Source organism: Charadrius vociferus, unplaced genomic scaffold, assembly GCF_000708025.1.
Source record: "Charadrius vociferus isolate BGI_N301 unplaced genomic scaffold, ASM70802v2 scaffold552, whole genome shotgun sequence".
NCBI classification, from domain to species: domain Eukaryota; kingdom Metazoa; phylum Chordata; class Aves; order Charadriiformes; family Charadriidae; genus Charadrius; species Charadrius vociferus.
Genome location: NW_009647400.1, coordinates 163965 through 186689, shown reverse-complemented (window position 1 = coordinate 186689; position 22725 = coordinate 163965). Strand labels below are relative to the sequence as shown.

General features: G+C 40.1%; 1 protein-coding gene across 4 annotated transcripts; it reads left to right on the top strand.

The window, feature by feature from the left end:
- Positions 1-1009: 1009 nt before the first annotated feature.
- COLEC11 (collectin sub-family member 11) lies at positions 1010-20878 on the top strand. Of its 4 annotated transcripts, XM_009880134.1 has the most exons (6): positions 1010-1144; positions 7029-7100; positions 18008-18079; positions 18810-18863; positions 20178-20273; positions 20449-20878. In XM_009880134.1, the coding sequence occupies exons 1-6, from the start codon at positions 1015-1017 to the stop codon at positions 20838-20840; spliced, it is 816 nt and encodes a 271-aa protein (XP_009878436.1). In that variant the 5' UTR covers positions 1010-1014; the 3' UTR covers positions 20841-20878. The 4 variants fall into 4 exon arrangements, with proteins under 4 accessions (XP_009878436.1, XP_009878437.1, XP_009878438.1 ...); XM_009880135.1 differs by lacking the exon at positions 7029-7100 and having other exon boundaries at positions 1015-1144; positions 20449-20840; XM_009880136.1 differs by lacking the exon at positions 18008-18079 and having other exon boundaries at positions 1015-1144; positions 20449-20840.
- Positions 20879-22725: the final 1847 nt, after the last annotated feature.

Here is a 22725-nt window from a genome sequence, read left to right as displayed (position 1 = left end):
GGCTTATTTTTCAAGGGAATCAGGGAGTGGGGAGTAATACAGCCAATCTTCTTGCTCTGGATGTAAAATGCACATGTCTGTATTGTGGCTATAAAAGATGATATACAGATACTTTCTCTCAAAACCCTGATATGACTTTCAGCTTGTTTGTTTAGTGCAGAGCCTTGGTGAAAGAAGGACTGGAAAAACGTATCAGAAACACATAAATAACACTTTTGTCAAAGGGTATGTCTACAGACCCCCTAAATAGCGGCTTTTGATGGTCCTTTCACACAAACTTCATTTCTGTACTGTTGTTTTCTGAGAGATCTGTTCAGAGCCTGATATCAGGCAAGCTATTTCACTTGTAGGCTTAGACAAGGGTAGTTTCAGAGGTGAATCTTTTCAGGATTTATTGAAGGCTCTGATGTAACTTCATTGCATTATATAGTGAAATGCTATCTCCTTTCCACCCTCAATGAGTTACAAGAGGGCTATTGTATCAGACAATTTGCTGGGCACAATTTCAGTGCTCAGATAGATGGGAAGTGAAATTTCAGGCCTTTAGGTTAGTCTCGTTGTCTACTAAAATGCCTCTTTAGAGCAGCGTGAGCTCTTTCTAAGGGGCAGCTTAGTACTAACATCTTTCAGTGCACGCCCCTGTGCTATGTTTTCTCCTTTCACCTTTCCAGATCCCGGTCTCCAATGAGAAATCGTGAACACAGAATTGCCTGTTCTTAGCATTGCTTATTCTCCTACTTCTTAACTAAGTTTCTTCTGAGTTTTATCTTACTCAGCCTAACACCAAACTGCTGAATGCACTGCTGCATGTGTCATGTATGTCTGTGGAACATACAACCTGCTCGGGGGACCTGCACATGTCCTTCTCATGCTGCGTGGGTTATGGCATGCCAAAGTATATTGTATTTATAGTAGGATGCTGCATATGTTCAGAAACTGTTGAAAGTCTTTGGAATTCTTATAACTGTTTATTCATTCTTTTGTTTAGGAGTCATTGACCTGTAAGTGCTCATTATGAAGAGAGATCTGGTTTTCTTGGTGACTCTAATTAGCCTTGCCTTCCTGTCACTGCTAAGGTCTGGATATCCTCAACACATTGCAGAGGAGTCCTGCTCCGTTCAAATTCTTGTTCCAGGCCTCAAAGGTAACGTGGAAGTCTACTCCATCATTCAAATACTAATCCTTTCCTTCTAACAAACAGGCTCATTTGTACCACTGACTGTTTCTAACAGGGACAAATAAGATGCCTTTCAATTGTAGCCTCCTTAAAAACAGAGTTTTAAGGTTCGTAAGATGAACTAAAGTCTGTTAACATGAACATGGTTCAGAGAATGCACGCCAAAGTTTACCAGACTTGTTCCTGACCAGTAGTGCTTGTTAACCTGATACGCTGCCTGATTGCTTTCTCTGTGTTTATACTCATGAATGGTGCATGTACTCAAAGACTGTAAAAACAAGCCCTACGTTATATCTGGAGAGGTTTTCATTGCCATTTTGTGATGTAATAATGGGAAGTATTTTGTATTTTCTAGACTTCTGCTTGTTTTCCATTGATTTTTAAATGCTCAAGTGCCTTTTAGAAGAAATAAAAAATGAGTTAGATTTTTGGCATTTCTCTAGTTTCTGTTGACAAAATCAACATTTTTACAAAATATGCCCCCAAACTATTGCCCCCAAAAGATGGCATAATAAATTACTGAACTTTTCACAGCAAAAAATGTGTTACAGTACTTTAGACAGGTATTCAACAGCTGGGAATAATTAGCAATTTAAAGCAACAGCATCCATTATGGTGTGAAATTCTATCCCTGTTTAGTCAACAACAGTAACTCTCATTATGTAGGCTATGGTATTTCTATTGGAGTATAACACCTATAAGCATGGGGAAATACCTGTTAACCAAGGACAAAAAAAACCTAATGACAACCACCAGTTTATCATTAATGATAAAAAAAATTGCATAGTTTCAGAACTGCACAACTAACCTTCCAGTTTTTCTGGTAGTTAGGCATTGCAGTATCACAAAACTCACCTAACAATATTGATGCTATTAACGTTACCTAGCACAAACAGGGGCTTCACCCGGTTGCCTGAGGACCACAGTATGGACTGCAGGCACTGTCTGTGCTGGTTAATTGATTGGTGAGGGCAAGGCTCACTTCTGTCCTGCAGTTGTTTATACAGTTAAATTGCGAGCACAGCATGGCCACAGGTTTGGCTGTGGTGTAAACTGCACTCTCCGGACATTGTCCAGTTTAGATGTGGCTGCTCTGTGCTGCAAGCAAGGGAATTGGTCTATAGGGATGTGGGTTGCGCTTGGCCAGTTGGCTTCAGGACCAAAAAAAACCTTCTCTGTTTTGTTTATTATTATTATAGATGCAGCTGAACTGAACTGAACCAAAATCTCTATATTTTTTATTTTACTTCAATAAGTGGCCTTTGAAGTCTTAATAATATTTACACCTTCTGCAGATGTTCTAGTTAGAAAGAACAACAGTATATCCAGGTCTTCTGAGGTTTGGCTAAGCCTTAAGTAAAGTTGTTTCATTTGTTTGATATATTTACTGTGAAATAGGCATAAGATACTGCTGTTGATGTTACTTACAGGGGAGAACACAATCAAGTTAAATATATGTTTTCTAAAGTTACACAGAAGATCAGTCAAAGGGTCAGACCCCACAGCACCGAGGACCGAAGCTTTGAAATGATTTTTCATTTCAAAGAAGCTGACAGGCTTTGACAAGTTTCTTAACTTCTTTGCCTTAGTTTCCTTATTTATATAATCAGTCAAAATTAACATCTGTGATTACCAGTTTTACAGAAGGATGGTGGTTATTATTATTATTATTATTATATTCAGCAGAGTTTTTTAAAATGTATAAACAGTGCAGGACCCTGGCCAGAAGGCAATCCTGAGCCGGGAGACAACAAAGAGGCTTGAAAACCATCATGTGTTAACGATTTCACTCCGCTTCATGAGATGGAAGCCTTGAAAAGTGAGAGAGATTGATGTACAAATTCAGTGAAGCACAAAATGGCCTGATACAGCCCCAGTTAATGTGAAATCCCTAAAAAGCTATCAATGCTCCAGCTACTCTGTCAGGGGGACTGGCTCGGAGAATTGGTAATGAGATACTGCTGTCCCCCACTGGCACAGCTCCAACCCATTTCGGTGGCCAAGGCTTCCTTTAAACTGAGCATATATGTGGCTGTGTGCCCACATTTCAGCTCCCGCGCAGTGGGATTTGCTCACTGCAGCTTTTAGATCTGCCCCATCTTCTCCTCTGCTGGGCTGCCAGCAACGTCTCCAGTGCTGGAGGAACAGAGCCTAGCATCACTGCTGGGCACAAGCCTGTCGGGATTTGGGAAAAACAGGCACAGGGAAGAAGTGGAAGAAATGAGGGAGACCATGGGGTGTGTAATAGGGAAAAAATAGGAGGAGAGGGTTAAGCCGAAGAGGTGGTGCAGAAAGTGGAGCCCCAGTGGGGTGGTGAAGGAGAAACACACCAGGGGAAAGTACCCAAAAGTGGAGGAGTGTAATAGAGAAATTTTAGAAGAACAGGAAGAGATAAAGGGAAAAGAAAAAAGAAGGGCACAAAGAATGAGACTGAGGGGAGAGACTGGAAACTGGGAAAAAAAAAAAAAAAGAAAATGACGCAAAGCCAATTAGGACCCCACACAATAAAAGGGGGAATCAGAAGGGGGATGAGATGAGAATGGAGGTCAAAATAGAAAATGAAGAAAGCCAGTAAAGACAGCAAGAACAGAAAAAGGCACAAATGAGTTTAAGGTCAGCAGCTTAGGTCTTAGGGACCGATTTTTTTTTTTTTTTTTTTTTTTTTTTTAATAACCTCAACAGTATAAAAGAGTGAGATGAAATGTAGAAGGGAAAAATACCGTGGCTCTGAGAATCCAGGCAGCAGACTGAACCGTGTTTTAGAAAGCCAACAATATTAATAATGGGAAAACTCCGTTGTGTGTGAAGAAGGGATGGATGATGAAGCCTCACTACATTGCTCACGCATACTCTTTCTAAAGTCCAGTTCCTTTTGATAGACAAATGAGATTGAAGTTACTACTGTTGTGGAGAAAAAAATAACATGGACCAATCCTTCAAACCTTAAATTCTTGGTTTGCCACCTTGTTTCGTCTCCCTTCTAGAATCTAAAGCAGGAATTGTCTTAATAGTCTCCATGGCATACAATACATAAAAAAGTTGATGTTATGTAAATAAAACACGACCATTTGTTTTTTACGCCCACACTTGATGTGTCTACTCACACAGGGAATATGAGTAATGGAAGAAAGTTATCACCATATTTGGCATGCTATTTTCATTACAGTAGACGTTACAGCTCAAGGTAGGCAGGATGCAGATGTAATAAGAGACAAATCCTGTCCCAAAGAATTCACAAAAGGAGTCAAATTGACAGCAGTGGTAAAATATATCATCTGAATTATGAAAGATCTCTCTCAGAGATGACAGGCGAAGAAGCTTCTAGTAGTGTCAGGGTTGTGCCTGATACCTGTGATCCTGCTGCAGCTCAGTTCAGCACCAGGGCTAAATTTCATAGAATCATAGAATGGTTTAGGTTGGAAGGGGCCTTAAAGACCATCTAGTTCCAACCCCCCTGCCATAGGTAGGGACACCTCCCACTACACCCGGTTGCTCAAAGCCCCATTTTTTTTCTTTTTGGGGGTGTGGGGCACCACAACACTGTGGAGCACTGCTGGGCGCACCTCGCCCCATCTCAGCTGCACAGGCGAGAGCTGCATTGCGCTGTGGAAGACGGTACTCTTTCATGCAGTAGGGCTGGAAGAAAGAGCCACCCAGGAAGGGATGCAGAGGAGACTGAGCCGGAGGCATGACTGCAAAGGGACTGTGGCTGGTGGAGGAGCCCATAGCAGAGCAGCAGGGTAGGGACCGCCATGCACTGATCCCGACCTCCTGCTCCAAAGGGACTGGGTGTAATGTGCGGGACAGGGGCTGACGACCAGAAGGGGGCCACAGAGTTGTCTTTCTCTACATTAATTTGTTTAACTTTTGATTCCTGAATTAGGAAAAAAAAGCAAAAAATTAGTGTTAATTGGTGATAAATTAAATTGATTGAAATTCCTTGACAGAAAACTGTTTTGTTGCCCGTGACACCTGCACAGGCTTTGCTCCCTCAGCTTCCACAGTGCTCAGGGTACATACAGCAAAAATAAGGACTTAAACACGGCAAAGCTGAACTGGACCACTGATCAGTCCCTCTTGGCCAAAGTCCTGCTGCTTAAAACAGCTGATAACAAAAAATGCAGAGTGGTCTGTAGCTGGGCCTGTAATGGGGTAATCTCCTCCCAGGGAAAGTTTCTTAAACACCCACACTAAGGAATGCAGTGTCATCTTATTATAGGAATAAATGCAGGCAAGTGTAATGGCCTGAAGCAAGAATGATCTATTTTATTGATCCCTAATGCACAGCTTTCACTCTGAAGAAGGTGTAAAGCAATAGGCTGTAATAGCCTGCTCTCAGCCTCTGGAGAGCAGGGAAAAGTCATTGTCAGGATTTATCTTTGGGAAGCAAAGAACTCATAACCAGCCCTGAGGGGGGAAAGGCAATCATACAAAGCCTATTGGTTACCTGGTAATAAAAAAAGTGACGTTCCCAAATGTGCCAAATAATAGTCTGTTTCATACTAACAATATTATTCACTGGGGATTATGTGAAGTTTGTCCTCATTAAGGTCAGAGAATGGCCTATTTCTGCATGTCTGAAGACAGGAAAGATGGTCTGGAGCCTGCTGGCAGCCTGAAGAAGGAAAATATAACAGATGGAGGGCCGAGTTCAGCTCACAGTCACCTATGTCTACAATAAAGGGGGAGAGAGAGAGCTGGAGGCTGCATATTTGAAACGTGCCATATTGTGGCTTGTTTTTACATGTCATCTCTATGGTCGCTCTCTGAACCAGTGCTGCCAGCTATGCCAGAGAGCAGAGCTTGAGGGGTGCATGATAACCATTTCTGCTATGGTGCTCCCTTCAGCCTCCTGGAGAGCAGCTCCCTCTCCTCTGTAGAAATACAGCGCTGGGGCAGCGGGTGTGTTGTGCTAGCTCTGCCTTTTAGATCCTGGCATTTTCTTTTCTGTGGAAGCCATGGAACTTTCTTCTCCTTCATACAAATCTTTTTTTTGGTAAAGTTGTCTGTGTAAATCATTATTTAAACTTCTATTTGTTTAAGAGATTTTAATTTTATGTCTACTACAATAGTAGTACAATAGTAGGGGGTGAAACAAGCTGAACATCCCCAAATTTCCAATGAAAGGCACCAGAGAGGCAGATGTTTACAGGAACTGATGTTTAAATATACTGAATAAAATAATGCACCATGATCCATGTGTGTGTAAGTACAATGCACAGTGGTTTGTACCACAGAGATTAAAAGGCACAGTATATAACTGAGCATATGGATTAGGAGATACTCTTCCATGCTTAAAAATGATCCTCTAAATGACAGATGTAACAATGCCTTCCTATAGGCCTGATCCATTCGTACTCCGTAAATGACTTCAACGTATTTCTTTTTTTTTTTTTTTTTTTTTATTTTGGGGTTATAGTTAAGCCATTTTTACCTGAGACTTAAGCATGCCCTTAGCAGATACTCAGGAAATGTTTGGTGAACACAGACCCAGAAGTTTATGTGCTAAGTTGGGGGCCTAATTCTGAAGTTTCTACTTAACTGAATTGTGCCGTTGGGCTTTTTGGAGGTTGATGGTATGGGTAACATCCACAAAACTAGACCCATTGTATGAGACTTCAGTAATGTATTGACTTTGTTTTTGTCAGTGTCTACACCAATTGCAGGAGACTGTTCTCCGTGCATCAAGTAAAGCTGTTAAGTCAGATTGTATCTGCTTTTATTTTTTTCCCCTCTTGTTATAGTAGGTTTTCATTCTCACTGGGGAGAATGGCACTCTTGTCACTGCCACCAACAGAAAATGGTCCTGGTTTAATATGATTGTTCTTTTTGTTTCCTTTTGTATCAACAGGAGAGGCTGGAGAAAAGGGCGAGAAAGGTGCTCCAGGTCGTCCAGGCAGAGTTGGGCCTCCAGGAGAAAAAGGTAATTTTGTTAAAGAAGATGTTTTGAAAGTCATTCCTGACCAAGTGCTGCCTTTTCTTGTGAGGCCACAATGATGGGGTTCCTCTCGCCCTTTGATGGATGACTAAATCATCCTTGGGCATTTTTGTGCACCGTTTTGGTGTTTTACCCTGGTACACAGCTCAGCCCCACACAGCCGCTCGCTCACTCCCCCCGGTGGGATGGGGGAGAGAATCGGAAGGGCAAAAGAGAGAAAACTCGTGGATTGAGACAAAAGCAGTTTAATAATCAAAGCAAAAGCTGTGCATGTAAGCAAAGCAAAACAAGGAATTCATTCACCACTTCCCATTGCAGGCAGGTGTTCAGTCATCTCCAGGAAAGCAGGGCTCCATCATGTGTAAAGGTGACTTGGAAAGACAAACGCCATCACTCTGAACATTGCCCCTTCCTCCTCATTTCCCCAGCTTTTATTGCTGAGCATGATGTCACGTGGTATGGAATAGCCCTTTGGTCAGTTGGGTTCAGCTGTCCCGGCTGTGTCGCCTCTCAGTGTCTTGTGCACCCCCAGCGTACTCGCTGGTGGGGCACTGTGAGGAGCAGAAAAGGCCATGACACTGTGTAAGCACTGCTCGGCAATAACTAAAACACCTCTGTGTTATCAACACTGTTTTGGTCACAAATCCAAAACATAACACCCTACCAGTCCAATCTCCTGCTTAAAACAGGGCAGACTTCAAATTTAGATCAGGCTGCTCAAGGTCTTGTCCAGTAGACATTTGAAAATCTGCAAGGATGGAGATTCCACATCCTTTTTGGTCAGTCTGTTCACCAGTGTCATCGTGAAAGACCTTTTCCTTAGGGCCAACTGAAATTTTGCTTGTTGTAAGTTGTGATTATTGCCTCTTGTCCTTTTGCTACATGTCTCTGAGAAGAGAGGGCTGCATCTTCTCTACAAACCACTTGTAGGTAGTGGAAGACTGCAATTATGTCCTCCCTTACCTTTCTCTACTTCAGGCTGAATAAAACCATCTTCCTTAGCTGGACTCCAGTTTGCTTCTCTTGTACGAGGACCCAAAAATCTCTAGATCCCTTTGTGCAAAGGGGATTTTTAGCCAGCCATTGGCCAGCCTTCATCAGTACATCACAGGTGAGGAACTTAACATCTGGCTGAACTCCTGATATTCTCGTCAACACATTCGTGCAGCTTGTCAATCTTCTCCTGACTGGGAGTTCTGCCCTCCAGTGCACCAACTCTTCCTGCTAGTGTGGGTTGTCTTGTGGACTCACAGAGGTTCCTTCCACTTCTTCCTCACTGTCAGTGATGAAGGACTGGTTCCTGAGGAATGGCACTGATTATCAGCTGCTGATCAGACTTCGGCAGCCTTGCAACAGCATCAGCTAGCCCTCTCAGCAGCCTTGAATACTGTCTGGCCAGTGCCATGGACCTGCGTACATCCAGGAGAAGTAGTCCCTAACTCAGCTGTCCTCTACCATAAGTAGCATGTCCTCCACAAATCTTTGCTACCAGCCATGAAGAAATGGGAGGCCGGAGAGCAGACCTTGCCAGTAGAGACCAAGGCAATGAAAGCACTGAGTACCTTAGCCTTTCCTGTCTCCTTTTTCACTAGGTTGCCTTCCTCCTGAGCAGAGTGCCCGTGTTATCCTTGGTCTCTCTTTTACTGCTGCCTTACCTGGACTGTCTTTCGTGTTGTCCTTCATAAATCTAGCTGAGTTCAACTCCAGCTGAACTTTGACCTTCCTCACTTCCTCCCTGTATGTGCAGGGAATACTTCTATATTACCCTTTGGTAGCCTGTCCCAGTGTCCACCTCCTGCATGCTTCCTTTCCGCATTCGATCTCAGTCAACACTTCCCTGTTCAGCCAAGCTGGCCTTCTGCCATATCTGCTCATTTTCCTGTACATTGCAATGGATAGTTCTTATGCTTTAAGGAAATTGTTCGTTAAGACTGACAAGCTCTTTCTGGGCCCCTTTCAACTTCATAGGAGCCTCCAGTAGGATCCTGCCTACAAGTTCCCAGAACAAGCCAAAGTCCAGAAGTCCAGGACTTTTATCCTGCTGCTTGTCTTCCTCACTTCCCTCAGAATCTTGGAAGCTGTCATCTCATGAAGACAGTCATGGTCATTGAGCCAAGGCTGCTGTTGACTATCATATCCACAAACATAGGTTATGTGAATAACAGGTCTAGGAGGCTACCATCTCTAGCTGGAAACCCAGTACCTGCATTAGATAGTTTTCCCTCATGCACTTTCTGGGTTGATTGCTCCTTATGGTGCTGCTCTCCCAGAAGATGCTGAAGTAGCTAGTCTCCAGTTATGGAGCTTCTTACAGTGGCTAAAAGAGCTCTTCACATCCAGTCCCACTTCTTGACAAGACAGTCTGTAATGAATGCCCACCATGACGTTCCCCTTGCTGACCTCTCCTCTAAATCTGACTTGCATGCTTTCAATGGACCAGTCACCTGTTAAAAAGCAAAGCTCCATGCATTCAAAGTCCCACTGTGTAGAGCCTTTGCCTTTTCTTCCCTGCCTGTCCTTCCTAAAGAGCCAATATCCACCCACTGCGGCGCTCCTGATGTTCTGGCTGTCCCATTATACCTGGGTGATTGATGTCACTAAATGGACTCACAGTTCTTCCTGTTTTATTCTCAGGCTGTGATCATTTTTGTACAAGTGTTTCAGATGGGCACCTGGTCATACTACTTTCTCATGGGGAGCGTGAGAGCCTCTCCCATCATGATGTCTTGCGTGTTTCTGTAGCTTGGCATTTTGTCAATTCAATTCAAAATGTTTAGGAACATCTGAGAAGTGGAGGTACTCTTTTTAGTCAGGCCAATCCATGATGTAACACCTCATTTATATATTTTATACTGCAAAATTGGATTTATTTGGAAAATCATTCTCATAAGGAATGCTTGATTAACTGTAATAATGATAATTTGCCAGTCTTCCATACCTCCAAAAGTCCAAAAATCTGAGGAGACTGAAAGAAGAAACACTGAAGTGAAAATTCACTGCAAGAAAACATACTTGAAACAGAAAAAGTGATGAAAGAAAATTGAATATTAATGCATACTATATCAGTATTTTTCCAGGCAGTGCTTTTAGGTTAAACACAGGCAAAATTTCTTACTGCTTCTGTAGCAACGTATTTTTTCTGCTTTCCTTTGTGCATCCAGATTTGACTTGACATGTGTATGTTCTTGGAGTATTTGGTAAACGGCTTTATTTTAGCATAGTAAGAAATTTCTACAAGCAAGCTCCTGTTTAAAATGAATTCTAATTAACTCATCTTTTTATTAATGCTGTACGTTTTGTAGATATTTGTCTTCATCAACCTCTTTCCACAAATGCTTCTTCAAAGAAAAAGAAATTGTTACCTTAAAACAAATTTGGAGTGCATGGTGCCAGATTTCATCATGATACTATATCCAGTGTATTTTTTTGAGTGTTACAGTGTTGACTGGATAAACAAACAGACTTCACAGATGTGATTTCTACCACATGAAAAGGACACAGAAAGATATCCAGCCTTGACCTAGAAAAACCTTTCAGTCAGGTTTAACCTTCACAGACAGTGTGTAGTGCCTAGACCTGAAGTTAAGCTCATGCATAAATACTTTTCTAGACTATCAAACTGAATGAGAGTGTCTCAACTGTATATTCTCTTCCAGCAGTCCAAGGTTTTCCAGTTTGTTATCCAGAAGCTGGAACTTTGAGGCAAAAATAAAATATAACAATATTCTTGGGAAAAATCATGTGACCCCCTAACACTGAAATATCCAAGATACTGAGGTCTTTTTCATATTTGGTTGTTCGTCTTATTATAGAGGGGTAAGAACTGAGCATCATTTGGAGGCTGATAATTTGTTCACAATCTTGTTCTCAGAAATAACCAGTTCATCACCTTTTTCCAGGGCAGGTTATCTAATATCCATTTTTGACCTGTTATTTGCTTTGCTTTTTTGCTCTGTTTTTGATCTCTTGATGGGCATATGCCACTGATGTCCTTTAAAGTGCTGGCCAGGTATTTTGAAATCTCAGTTGGTGTAAAGCTTAGACCTGTGATCCAGGTACATAACACATAGCGTCGTGGGTAATGAAAGATGGATGAAATTGTGGCCTCACTTTGCATTTGCCCCTTTCTAAGAGCACACATGGATGATCACAGCAGCCCTGTTTCTGTGCAGTAGCCTGTTAAATTGTAGTCACTGTGTTAACACGTGTTTGACCCCCTGTATTTTTACTGAAGCCTTATAATTGTTGCCTTGTTGGGCTACTATTTGGCTCCTTCTGCTGATGGAAACCTCTACATTTCATTATATTTTTTCTGCTATTTGAGTAAGTGATGGTTTACATGAGGGAGAAACTCCTCCATGTGTAGAGTTTTCTGCTTTTGGTGTTAATTTACATTACCAGTATCACAGTAATGTTTTTTTTTTGTTGTTTCTTTCTCCTTTCTTTGTTTCATTTCTCAAGCAAGATCATCCTAAGAAAATGTGCTTAGTTTCTTTGAACTCCTTAGGTATGTGATAATCAGTGAATAAATAACTTGCAGGAAAAATGGTTTTCTTATGGTGTATTTGACCTGAAATGAACACCTCAAGACTAGAAAGTGCTGCAAATGTTTTTATCATAACCTTTCCTCATTATATTTTCACATTTTGGTAGTTCAGAAATGGATAAACATTAAAACTTTCTGGTGCTTAACTGAAATAAATCTGGTTCTGAGTGTCCTGATGTTTCAGGGTGACATCAGACATCCTGATGTCTTTGGGCACTGATTAAGGTTAAATTCCACTTACTTTCCTCATTGCTTTTAATTAATTGTATAGGTCAATTATGATGCATAGCATGTCAGCAGAATATAAAACTGTGTTGGCCTTACATAAAGTATAGAGCACTGGATCAAGTGCAATGGCTGATTCAGATGAAAGTAGTGTGTACTGCAGTGCAAGTTTTGGGGTGTGAAGTTAATAGATGTAACTTTTCCCCCTTGCGCTGATTGCTGTACTGCATACTCCCATGTTGGGATTGAACTCAATTATTTAGGTGAGTCATGATCCAATCTGTGAGGCTGTAACTTCCATGTACACAAATTAAACACAGATCTTTTCATAACAATACAATACTGTGAATATTCCCAGAGTAGTGTGGATTCTGCTTATGGCAAGCAAAGTTAGGAGGAGAGGGTGAATTTACTGTTGGAATGCATAATCAAAGGAACAGCACATTAAAAATGTGTTCTTCAAGAAATTTTCATTTTCTTAGAGCCATAACTATTTCAAAATATAGTATTTTAGTATTTTAATTTCAGCCTTTATACATCGTACTTTATTTATACTTAATTATAATGGTATGTGAAACAGCCATATACTGTTCTTAGGCTTGGAACACAACTTGTCTACCTTTGCAGTGTTAGCACAGTGATGTTGGCTTTTGCCAGCTAACACTTTCCCAGGCAATTCTTGGGCATATTTTGGGAGCTAACACAATGAGCAGCTTGCAAGTGATTATCCTGGCTTGAAGAGTAAGACAATTTAATATCGTGGAGTGTACCATTCTCTGCCACCTGGTTCCCACTGCCAGGGAACAGTCCCAGGCATTTAGTTTACTAGTACAGGCATAGCCTCTTAAGTAGGAGAGAAGACTCATTAATTTAATTGGATTGGAGCCAGAGTGCTCAGTCATTTGTATAATCAAATTCTAAAGAGAGGTAATAATATCTTAATTTATATTTTAGTATTACTGATTGTTCATTAATATGTAATCAATCAATCCTTTACATTTCTGAGTCAACTTTTACATGAATTTATTGCTCGCTAAGGACTGCTGCAGGCAGGATTCCATATAAAAGTCCTGACAATGACAGTTGTGGATTCACAAAGTGGGTATCTGGTTCAAAACTGTCTTCCAGTTCCACCTGAACTCAATAGGATTTTGAGAAAATCCATGTTAGACTGCGTGGACAAAAAGATGGCAGATGGGCTTCAGTGTAAATAAATATATTACCTAGGGACATCAGGGATGCATAATTTAATCCATACTTACACGATGCCAAAACCCAGAACTGTCACTTAAAACTCAAGAACTGCTCTGAAGTCATTAGCAGCAGCCTCAAAACAAACAAAACGCTGCCCATCATCAGAAAAGATACCCAGGACAAAAGCGGAAGCTTATTTTTGCAGCTGTTTTTGTTCTGTGTAAAAGCCTGACATTCGCTGTCTCAAGTGATGAGTGTGGTTCTGGCCTCTGTCTCTCAAGAAGGACATGAGAGTTTAGAGAGGGGCACCAGAAATGTGAAGATGGAGGAGATGCCTCATAAGGAGAAACTGGACAGGTTGAAACTCTTGCATCTGTACAGAGTAGTCTAAGAAGGATATGATTGAGGTTACAGAATCACCAGATTCATACCTGAACTTGGAGGCACTCACTGAAACCGCTGGGGGACTGATTCAGCAACTCCATCAGCAACGGACTGCAGAGAGAGTGCCTGGGGCTGCGTGATCTTCCTGTATTGCACCCTCTGCTGCCACTGTGGCAATCAAAGTCTTGGGCTAGAGAGACCACTGGTCTCAAAAAGCTTGGTATTAAGTTGTTAGCATAATTCTGGCAAGATATGTGTTTCGTAAGGGCAGTTCTTTGTATTTGTGTGCATCTGAATATAAACTCTTCCATCCAGGAATGGACCATACTATTTCCATTTATTTTGTTTTGAACGTACTTTAAAATCCTTTAAAATTTTCTGCTGCCTTCCTAGATTGGCTTTTTTCTTACTGTCTTTGGTTTCTTTTGCAAATTTTCTAGCCTTTCTGATTTCTAGTCGATATGGATTGATAATAGGTTCCTCTTTTTTATTCCCAGTTTGTTATGCAAGGTTTTAAAGTTTCACTTTGTCATTAAGATGCCTGTCTAACAGGAGTGCTAGGGATCACTGCTGAGAGGTGTTTATTTCTCCATTGCCCACCAAAGCATCTTAGATAAATAGCTCAGACTAAAAACCTAACTTTCAGGTGGCTGACCCTGGGTGAAATTAATTTGCCCCAACTACGTAAAATGCCACCTGGGATTATCCACTGTTTATTCATATAAGATGTAACTGTGCTGTAGCCACTGTTCCCTAGCCAAACACCAACTTTCAGTGGTGTGGATAATTCAGATTATTTCGTGTAAACCAGTACTGTAGTCTATGGGTGTATCCACAATTTTCTGATTTCCAGTTGCCAATAGTTTTAAAAAATTAAATGTCCTGAATATAGATTGGTACCGTACCGTAACATCATTATATCCTTTAAATATACTGTTTGCATTCAAGTCAAGGTAAATATTTGCATTGGGAATACCGACTGCTGCAAGACTAAGGAGGTACGCTCCTTTTTTTCTGTTCCAATTAATCCTATCTGAAGAGATTGGCCATATTATATGAAGACCCCCATGTATAGTGTTCCACAGAGCCAAAACCCTAATTTTTTTCACTGGTTGTGCAGCCCACCATTCATCTCAGGTATTTTATTTCTTCTCTTGTTTGTGGGCCTAAAAAAGGCCACCAAGAAGATCATTTAGAGTTTCCTTCTCTTCAGTTCCTTCCAAAATCCTTTAAGTCCTCTATAATTGGTTCCAGTGTATAGCACCTTCATCTGTGAGATGACAGATGACTTGCTTCATATTCTTCATTCAAACTTTCTGTTAGATTTCCTACTTTTGGTCTATGGAGACTTAATTTCTTTCATTGTCCTCATTTCTTTCCAGCTGTCACTTCCTGATTTCATTAAGACTCTTTAGACTGCATTTTTGGCAATCACAGGGTCACTAAGAAGGACTTTACAAAAGGTATTAAAACTTTTGAAACCCTCAAGGCAGATGGGTCTCTCTTGAAACCTTGTGATTTATTCTGCAGAAGAAGCAGAATAAGCAAGCCCCTGGAGTAGAAGCAGGGGTTAGTCACTGTAAGAGAAAACCAAATCCAAACAGTTCTTTTAATGAGCACAGGAGACTTAATGTATGTCTTCATTGTTTGAGATAACACACTTTTACTTCTGAGCAGATCACGTAGCTTTTACTGGCTATTACAGAGATGTAGTTCGTTTTCTGGGCAGTATTTATGAGAAAGAAAGTGAAGTAATTTTATATATTATATTTATTTATGCATTAGATCTATGTGTTTATTTAATTTCAGGTGTAGCAGCCTGAAAAGAGAAAGCATCCAAATATCTGACAACCCGTTATGGTATTCTCAATTCATAAATATCCAAAGCAAGAAAAGTCACTTTCAGAGCAACTTGATAAACTTATTACAAGCTGATACTTCAGCAATTTTCAAGGAAATACCGTCTCAATATACTATCTATATTGCATAAATATCCAACAGTACCATCAGTACCTTTATAATGTACACAGCCCGACAGATTGCATCTTTAAGGCAAGCCATGAATCTCTTTTGAAAGTGAAGGAATATTCCAGAATATGTAATATATAGCATAAGAGAAGATTATTTTTGGTTTCTGGTAGAATTTCCTAATTGAGTCCATGTCCAGAAGTAACTGAATTTGATCCATGTTGGAAACAAAGGAAAATCATTGACTGTAGGACTTGCCAGTAATTAATTAGACCAACAAGCCACACACACACAACGTCTCTCAGTTCAGGGCAAGTTATTCCTTTGTGCCTCATGCCATCAAGTCACAGTTGCATGAGACTTCATGGAGTAATACAGAGGACATCTCTTAGCCCAGTGGTGGTCAATTTATATTCTGAAACTTGTTACTGATTGCACTTTTAAGTTAAAGGTAATGGTGAAATGGGTCATAAAATTGTCCAGCTTTTAAAAATAAATAGAAGGAAATATATGACTATCTGTCCAGTTGCAGTAACAACAGAGGTCAACAGATTTTCAGTTGTCATAGATGAACAACTGGGGCTGAGGTATGACAATTTACACAAGTTCAGTCGCTGGATCCCTATGGTAGATTTTCCTCCTAACTTGTCTCATTGTGTAGCTGAACGGTGCATAACAGATGTTGCTTTGAGCAAAGAAACAATCGTTGAAAAAACTTCATCAATATTTCCTAAAGCAGTTTCAGCCTTGGGTTTCTGCAGGATGGGAGCCTCAGAAGGCGTTTGGCTTCTTGTCACTGTAGTCTCTCCATAACTGATCTCTATTAATACTGTATGGTACAGTGGAAACCTATCTCGTATGATATAGCTGTCCAGCTGTGCTGCCTCCAGACCGTGTTTCTTCTTGAAATCATGATACAAAGAGGCCTGAATCTGATGACAGAGCATTGATTTGCTCAGGTGTTGCACCCAGGAAAGGGCATCACCAATGTACAATGAGACGTGGTGTTCTTTCCTGAGGGTCCTCGGGCCATGGGAACTGCAGCGTAAGGCAAACTCTGCCACATTCACTGCACAGTGAGTGTAACAAAATGACAGGTCTCATTTGATAGGTCTCAGAAAGTCTGCCTGAACCAAACTGGGGAATCTTCTCTAAACCAATGCCAGAACCAAAGTATCATTTAGAAATAATAATCTGACAAGCTTAGGCTACGCAGAATTTATTGACTGTAAGTGGTTTGGTTTAAGCCAAAACCTTCAGTCACATGTAAGCCTGCTGTATTTGCTCTGTTACTACTCTGGTGAGTAGCGCTTGTTAATATCAACTGCTGCTCCCCTAAACTTGCAGATGAGGACTGTAGACATTGGGTTGAATAAGGCCTTGCTATTACAGGCTGAAGTTCTTCTCTCAGGTTCCCACCATTAAGATAATTATTTTCATGATGTTTGAGAAATGCCATCCAGAAAAAACGGATGGTGTAACAGGCACGTTTTATCTGTTTTTTTATTTGAGCTCTGGAGGAGCTCAGATCAATAACATCAATACGTGGACTGTGGCATGTATTTTATCAGTAACAGTGCTTCAGTTTGGTTTGTCAAGACAGTGATGGCAAAGAAACTGCCTGTTCCAGTGCAAATTCTGTTTCCCCTGAAGCCATTCTAATATTCACTTTACATCACACAGGAAAGTACAACTAATAGAAAAGAGGTCAAAGTCAGACAAAGTAAGTGAATCAAGCTGTCTTACATTAGATTTCTGGGTATGCCTCATGGACACAGGTAGGTGACAGCGGCTGGTTCATGCAGATTTGTTGTCAATTTCAATTGACCTTAAGAGGTGCATAGTTGCCTTTTATTTGTAAAAACACAGTTAAGGAAAATTGGTTTTTAGCAGGTCCTTTGCTACAACTGCACTTTGAAGCATTGTGTGGAACTGTCTTTAAAACTGGTAGCATTCAACATTGCTGGTTTGAGTCAGACTTTGCATGAACATGCGTATGTGTCTATGTATATATGTCTGTGTAAGATTTACCTTAATTTTCCTTTTTCATTAATGTAATCTTCAAATGCAAGAGCAAAAAATGAGGATGTGACTGCGTCCACAGTGTTTGTATTGTATGAATAAGCCATTAAGCCCAAATTCAGCTCTCGGTTCCAGTGGAGATACTGTATTAGATGAAATTGTCAGTTGTGCTTGGATCCTCTAAGTCTTCTCAACTCTGTGATAGGTTTAATCCACTGATCCATGTTTGAATGCAATCCCCCCTCATTTTCAACATAATTCTGGCATGATCATCTGGGAGAAGTCTGCAAAAGCTTTTCCAGTGGCTCTTAGCCAAGATCCGTTTTCGTTTATACCTGTATGTCTTGTTAATGTCAATTGCTTTGCAAAGATTAAATCACTGTCTAGGTTCTTGTATGTAAGTTCTTCACAAGGAGTGAGCTGGACCTTTGGAGTTCAATGAATATTGGGGTTACAGCGTGTTTTTGCTCATTGTAAAAACTGATATTGCAAGCATCTGAATGAATCAGACTACATTGCTACCTTGTGTCTTTCATCTTTCTGTTCTGTATAGGAGAAATGGGGGACAAAGGACAGAAAGGCAGCATGGGACGGCACGGAAAAATTGGTCCTATTGGTTCAAAAGGTATGCTTAGTTCAATTGTTTCTCCATTTGTGTTTCAGATGAAAATTCTGTGATGATTTGTGTTTGAGAAGAGTTTAGTGGCTTGAAAAATGGTTAGCAAGTCTCAGAGTTTACCATAATAGAGTTTCTCAGACTGTAGTCAGACAGATGACTGAGATCTCTCAGCCAGTCACCTTTCGCTCTGACAGGAGCACATTTAGCCTCAAAACAGGGTGAGAAACCTGGTTTAAAGCTAAATAAAGAACTTTGTGCACCATCACACAAGTGCGGGCAGTTGAGAGAAGCAGATGGGAAGATGCACTGTACTTTGGCAGACATTTAGGAACCAGAAGACTTGAATTCTGATCTTGCCTACCCCATAGGCTTTCTATGTGAATTTGGTTAAATCATTGGGACCAATGTTTACTTAAGCATCTAGATTATGAATCTCAATTTAGGCACGAGCATAGCATATCCAGCCCCTTTCTCTCTGCAGCATCTGAACTTATTGGTTCTGTGGAGTTCATGAATGTCAAAAAATGGATATCGGTACATATTCTTTGTGTTCAACTTTCATAGTTTTGGCTGGCCTTTGTTGTGGAATGGCAAGGACAGGAAAAATCTTTATTTTTGCTAGGGCATATTTCTACTTTACACATTAGAATGTTACTAGAGAAAAAGTAAACAAGAGCTAAATGAACTGTTGACCAAAAAAGTTGCCTTAAATTTATATTCTTTTTCATGTTTTCAGGTGAAAAAGGAGATAATGGTGACATAGGACCACCAGGTCCTAATGGTGACCCAGGTAATCTATGATACACCTTGTGTATGTGAAAGATTTTGCAAGATGCATGCATCATCACCAAAAATATATATCTGTTTACATACTGGGGGAAATAAATGAAAAAATAAATATTTGCATACGCACTGTAATATTTCACCGTAATATTTTCAAATTACTTAAAATTATTGAAGCTGCAGTGTTTTTGGGACTTGTAGTGTATTTGTCAAAACAGTGTCTCAGAGCACCTCAGAGGTGTGATCACGCTGCGGATTAGTGGGAACCGAAGTGCAAAGGGATAACTCTGCATATCCCACTCTGCCTTCCAGCCAACACAAAGGAGCAGGTTGGAAGCTCCTGCCCCTCCATCAATTATTGCTATAGAGCAAAAGATTACCAGGAATAGAGATCTTCCAGAGAAAAAGGTGAAAGCCTGGCATAAGAAGCATAAGCCTTACAAAAGTGGCAGATTCAGATTTTGCCCAATTTGTCTTTTCCTGGCAGGGTACACAAAATTGCACCAATTAGTTTTCTCATGAGAACATAATTTGTCACTCTTAATTCTTGAGCCAGAGTACCATATACCTTGTCATCTAGCACAGTTTTTCAGTGTAAGTAAGTACCCCGTGCTTAGACTGACTTACACACCTAAGCTGAGTAATTGAGGAGTCAAATGTAGATTTGAATAATTGCACACAGAACTGGAAACTCTAATTGATCCTCATTTGGAGATTCGAGCTCATAGATGTAACAATTATCTTTTTAGTATTCTCATTCAGATTATCTTTGTCAAATCAATATCAATTTGGGGTAATAGATGGTTTTCTATTGTCTTATTTTATTGGAAGAGGTACAGTAAATTCTGTACTTTCAAAAGTACAGAACTATGTTGTGCAGGTAATTATGTGCATTACATAGTTGGAACATTAGCCTTTTGGATCTGCTGTGTTATGTTCCTTGTGAGGAACAGGCGAACAATGAGCTGTGCGGATTTTTGCTGTGGAAAAATTGCTCTTTAGAGAAGACTGAAGAGAATAATTTAACTCAAAATGGGAAATTTTGACAAATGTTATCAGTTAAAAAAAAATCTGGTGTTGTTTTTTTTTTTTTTTTAAGCAGAGAATATCTGTCAGTGTTTAGGTTAGCACTAATCATGCAGGGCTGAAGCTTCATGTGAAGTGAACTGAGCTGTTCTGGATAGTCCCAGACACCCGTAAGAACCATGTGATGGTGCAGGGTAGCAAAGGCTGTGGGTTTCTGACCATTATTTGCAAGGCAGGTCTCCTTCTCCAGGACTGCCAGGCTTTTTTATTTTGGTGTGTCTGTGTTATTTCACAGGCATCCCTTGTGAGTGCAGCCAGCTAAGGAAGGCTATTGGTGAAATGGATATCCAAGTGGCCCAGCTGACAACGGAACTAAAATTCATAAAAAATGGTAGGTTAATTTTATATAAATTTTTTCCTTTCTCATTGCTGCGTTTTACCGGTGGAATTGCTCGTAGAGAGCATCACCGTCCCGCCATCTGATTTGTGAAGTTATTTTGGGGTATACAGTGAGTTGGTTTATAGAAATGCGAGTGCTCACTTTTCAGCACTGCCCTCCCCCGCAGCTGTTGCTGGTGTGCGTGAGACAGATAATAAGATATATCTGCTGGTGAAGGAAGAGAAAAGATACAAGGAAGCCCAGCTCTACTGCCACGGAAGAGGAGGGACGCTGAGCATGCCCAAGGATGAGACTGCCAACAATCTGATTGCCTCGTACATCAACCAAGCCGGGCTCACCAGAGTTTTCATTGGGATTAACGACCTAGAGAAAGAGGGAAATTTTGTCTATTCTGACCGGTCACCCATGCAGACCTTCAACAAATGGCGCAGTGGGGAGCCCAACAATGCCTATGACGAAGAGGACTGTGTGGAGATGGTGGCGTCTGGAGGGTGGAATGATGTTGCGTGTCATATTACCATGTATTTTGTGTGTGAATTTGACAAAGAAAATGTCTAAGCTTGTCTGCTCTTTCTTTATTATAAGAAAAGGTTTTAAGCTGATTGTACAAGTTACCCTATGTTTATAGAGTACAAGTGATATTTTGCAAGTGTGTGGCATCAGTGTTGTACAGCTGTAAATACAATTCAGGTATTTCAAATATCAGTATTTACCCTTCAGAAGGGAAGAGCAGTAATAAGACATAGGTTGTTTTTTCTGTAGGAAAATATATGTATTTAGATAAAAATGTGGTTTGGGGCTAAATTCTGTCCTCACAACAGGTAACAAATGCAATTGCATGACTGTATGGGAAGGCAGAATTTGGGCTCTAGTTGTTAGAATGATTATTTCTGAAGAATTTGATTCCTGATAGTCTTTTATCTTAGCAAAATTTGTAGTTCTAAATGTTAATTGCTTGTAGTGCTACAGGGATATTTCAGCAACAAGGCAAATATTTTGTATACTCCAATTAATAAGTACAAATATTACTGTAAGTTTTTTGGATGTTGAAGGCGTTACAACTTCTTTTTTGAAAAATAGCCAAAGCAAACCAACAAATCGGGAATCCCACCAATTTTGTAATGTTTCTTTATTAAACTCTTCACAGATGTATGACAAGGAGACACTTAAGTAAACCGAGTTTTAGTGCTGAGGGAGAACAGAGTTCTCATAATTTAGTACTGAAAGAAGGATCCCAGCCAGATGGGTGTTTTGGGGTTGGCTAAAGGTAAAGTAAGATTTTGTTTTTCTGCATTCTTTAGCTGAGAATGATTCAGTGCCTGAACTATTCAGTGCCTGAATAATTTCTTAAAGTAAACGCATTTCACATTTGTATAAGATAATCTTGGTGCATCTTGTTACAAAACAAACAAAATACCAGCACTCCACAATGTAAGGCAGACTTCATAAATAGACAATGAATCTCGTAAAAATAGTTTAGCTAGTAGTTCCTTTTGGTAGGAAAACATCTTACATGTTTACTCAGATTGCAAGCATGACCAGAAAAGCAGCAAAATTTTCCAAAATTTTCCTGATTGTTTATATAGCAGTAATAACTAATTTTGCAAAAACAATTTATGTACCCAATTTACAATTGCATGTGATGGAAAATGTGATGTATATTTAAAAAAACAAAAAACTTAATTTCACAACGGAAGTGGTGAATTACTTTGGGTCTTCCTAGGAGCCAGTTACCTGACATCAAATCTTGCTGTTATGCATAGAAAGAAGACTGCAAAATGTCTGTCTGTGTTTTTTCAGGAATACCTTGCACAGTGTTTTAAGATGATTTTTAAGCAGAAATGGTCCTTTGTATAACATTGTAATCAAAATACGCATCTGATCATTATGGGAGATTGGTCTACAGGATATCCACAGTGGATCTGACATGTGGTCCCAGAGATTTCCCTACGTCAAGGCAAGACCAACTCATATCAACTTTGCAGTGCTGTGGTATATGAACAGTCAATGACCATACGATTCTGTTCATATCCACGGAGTCTGACAATATTTGATGTGATGCTGTTATTATATGCACAGGAAAACAAACCATTTTACTCCCTATATTTACTCTGTGAATTTGAATCCATTATATGTATATGTTTGCTGTTAATTTTGAAGATCAGCAACAAATTCCTATGGTATTTGAATATCAGCCCAGCTCCAGAGCAACCACTCTAAGAAACAAATGGTCTTTTGATTGCTTTACTTTCTAGTAAAGGTAGGTATGATTCCTGTATGTTAGACGTTCTTCCAGCTGTATGCTGAAATCTATTAAATAATGTGGATATTCAGATTATTAATGTGGATATTCAAATTATTCAAATAATGTGGATATTAAATAATGTGGATAATATTCAAAGACTCTTTACAGAATTTGCAGGGAGATAAAAATTCCAGTAGA

Bases quoted from the DNA above. Each gene is read 5' to 3' on its own strand.
- COLEC11 (XM_009880134.1), top strand. From the start codon at position 1,015: ATGAAGAGAGATCTGGTTTTCTTGGTGACTCTAATTAGCCTTGCCTTC. The intron at 7,101-18,007 runs GTAATTTTGTTA...TGTTCTGTATAG, and splicing joins TGGGCCTCCAGGAGAAAAAG to GAGAAATGGGGGACAAAGGA. The intron at 18,864-20,177 runs GTAATCTATGAT...GTTATTTCACAG, and splicing joins AGGTCCTAATGGTGACCCAG to GCATCCCTTGTGAGTGCAGC.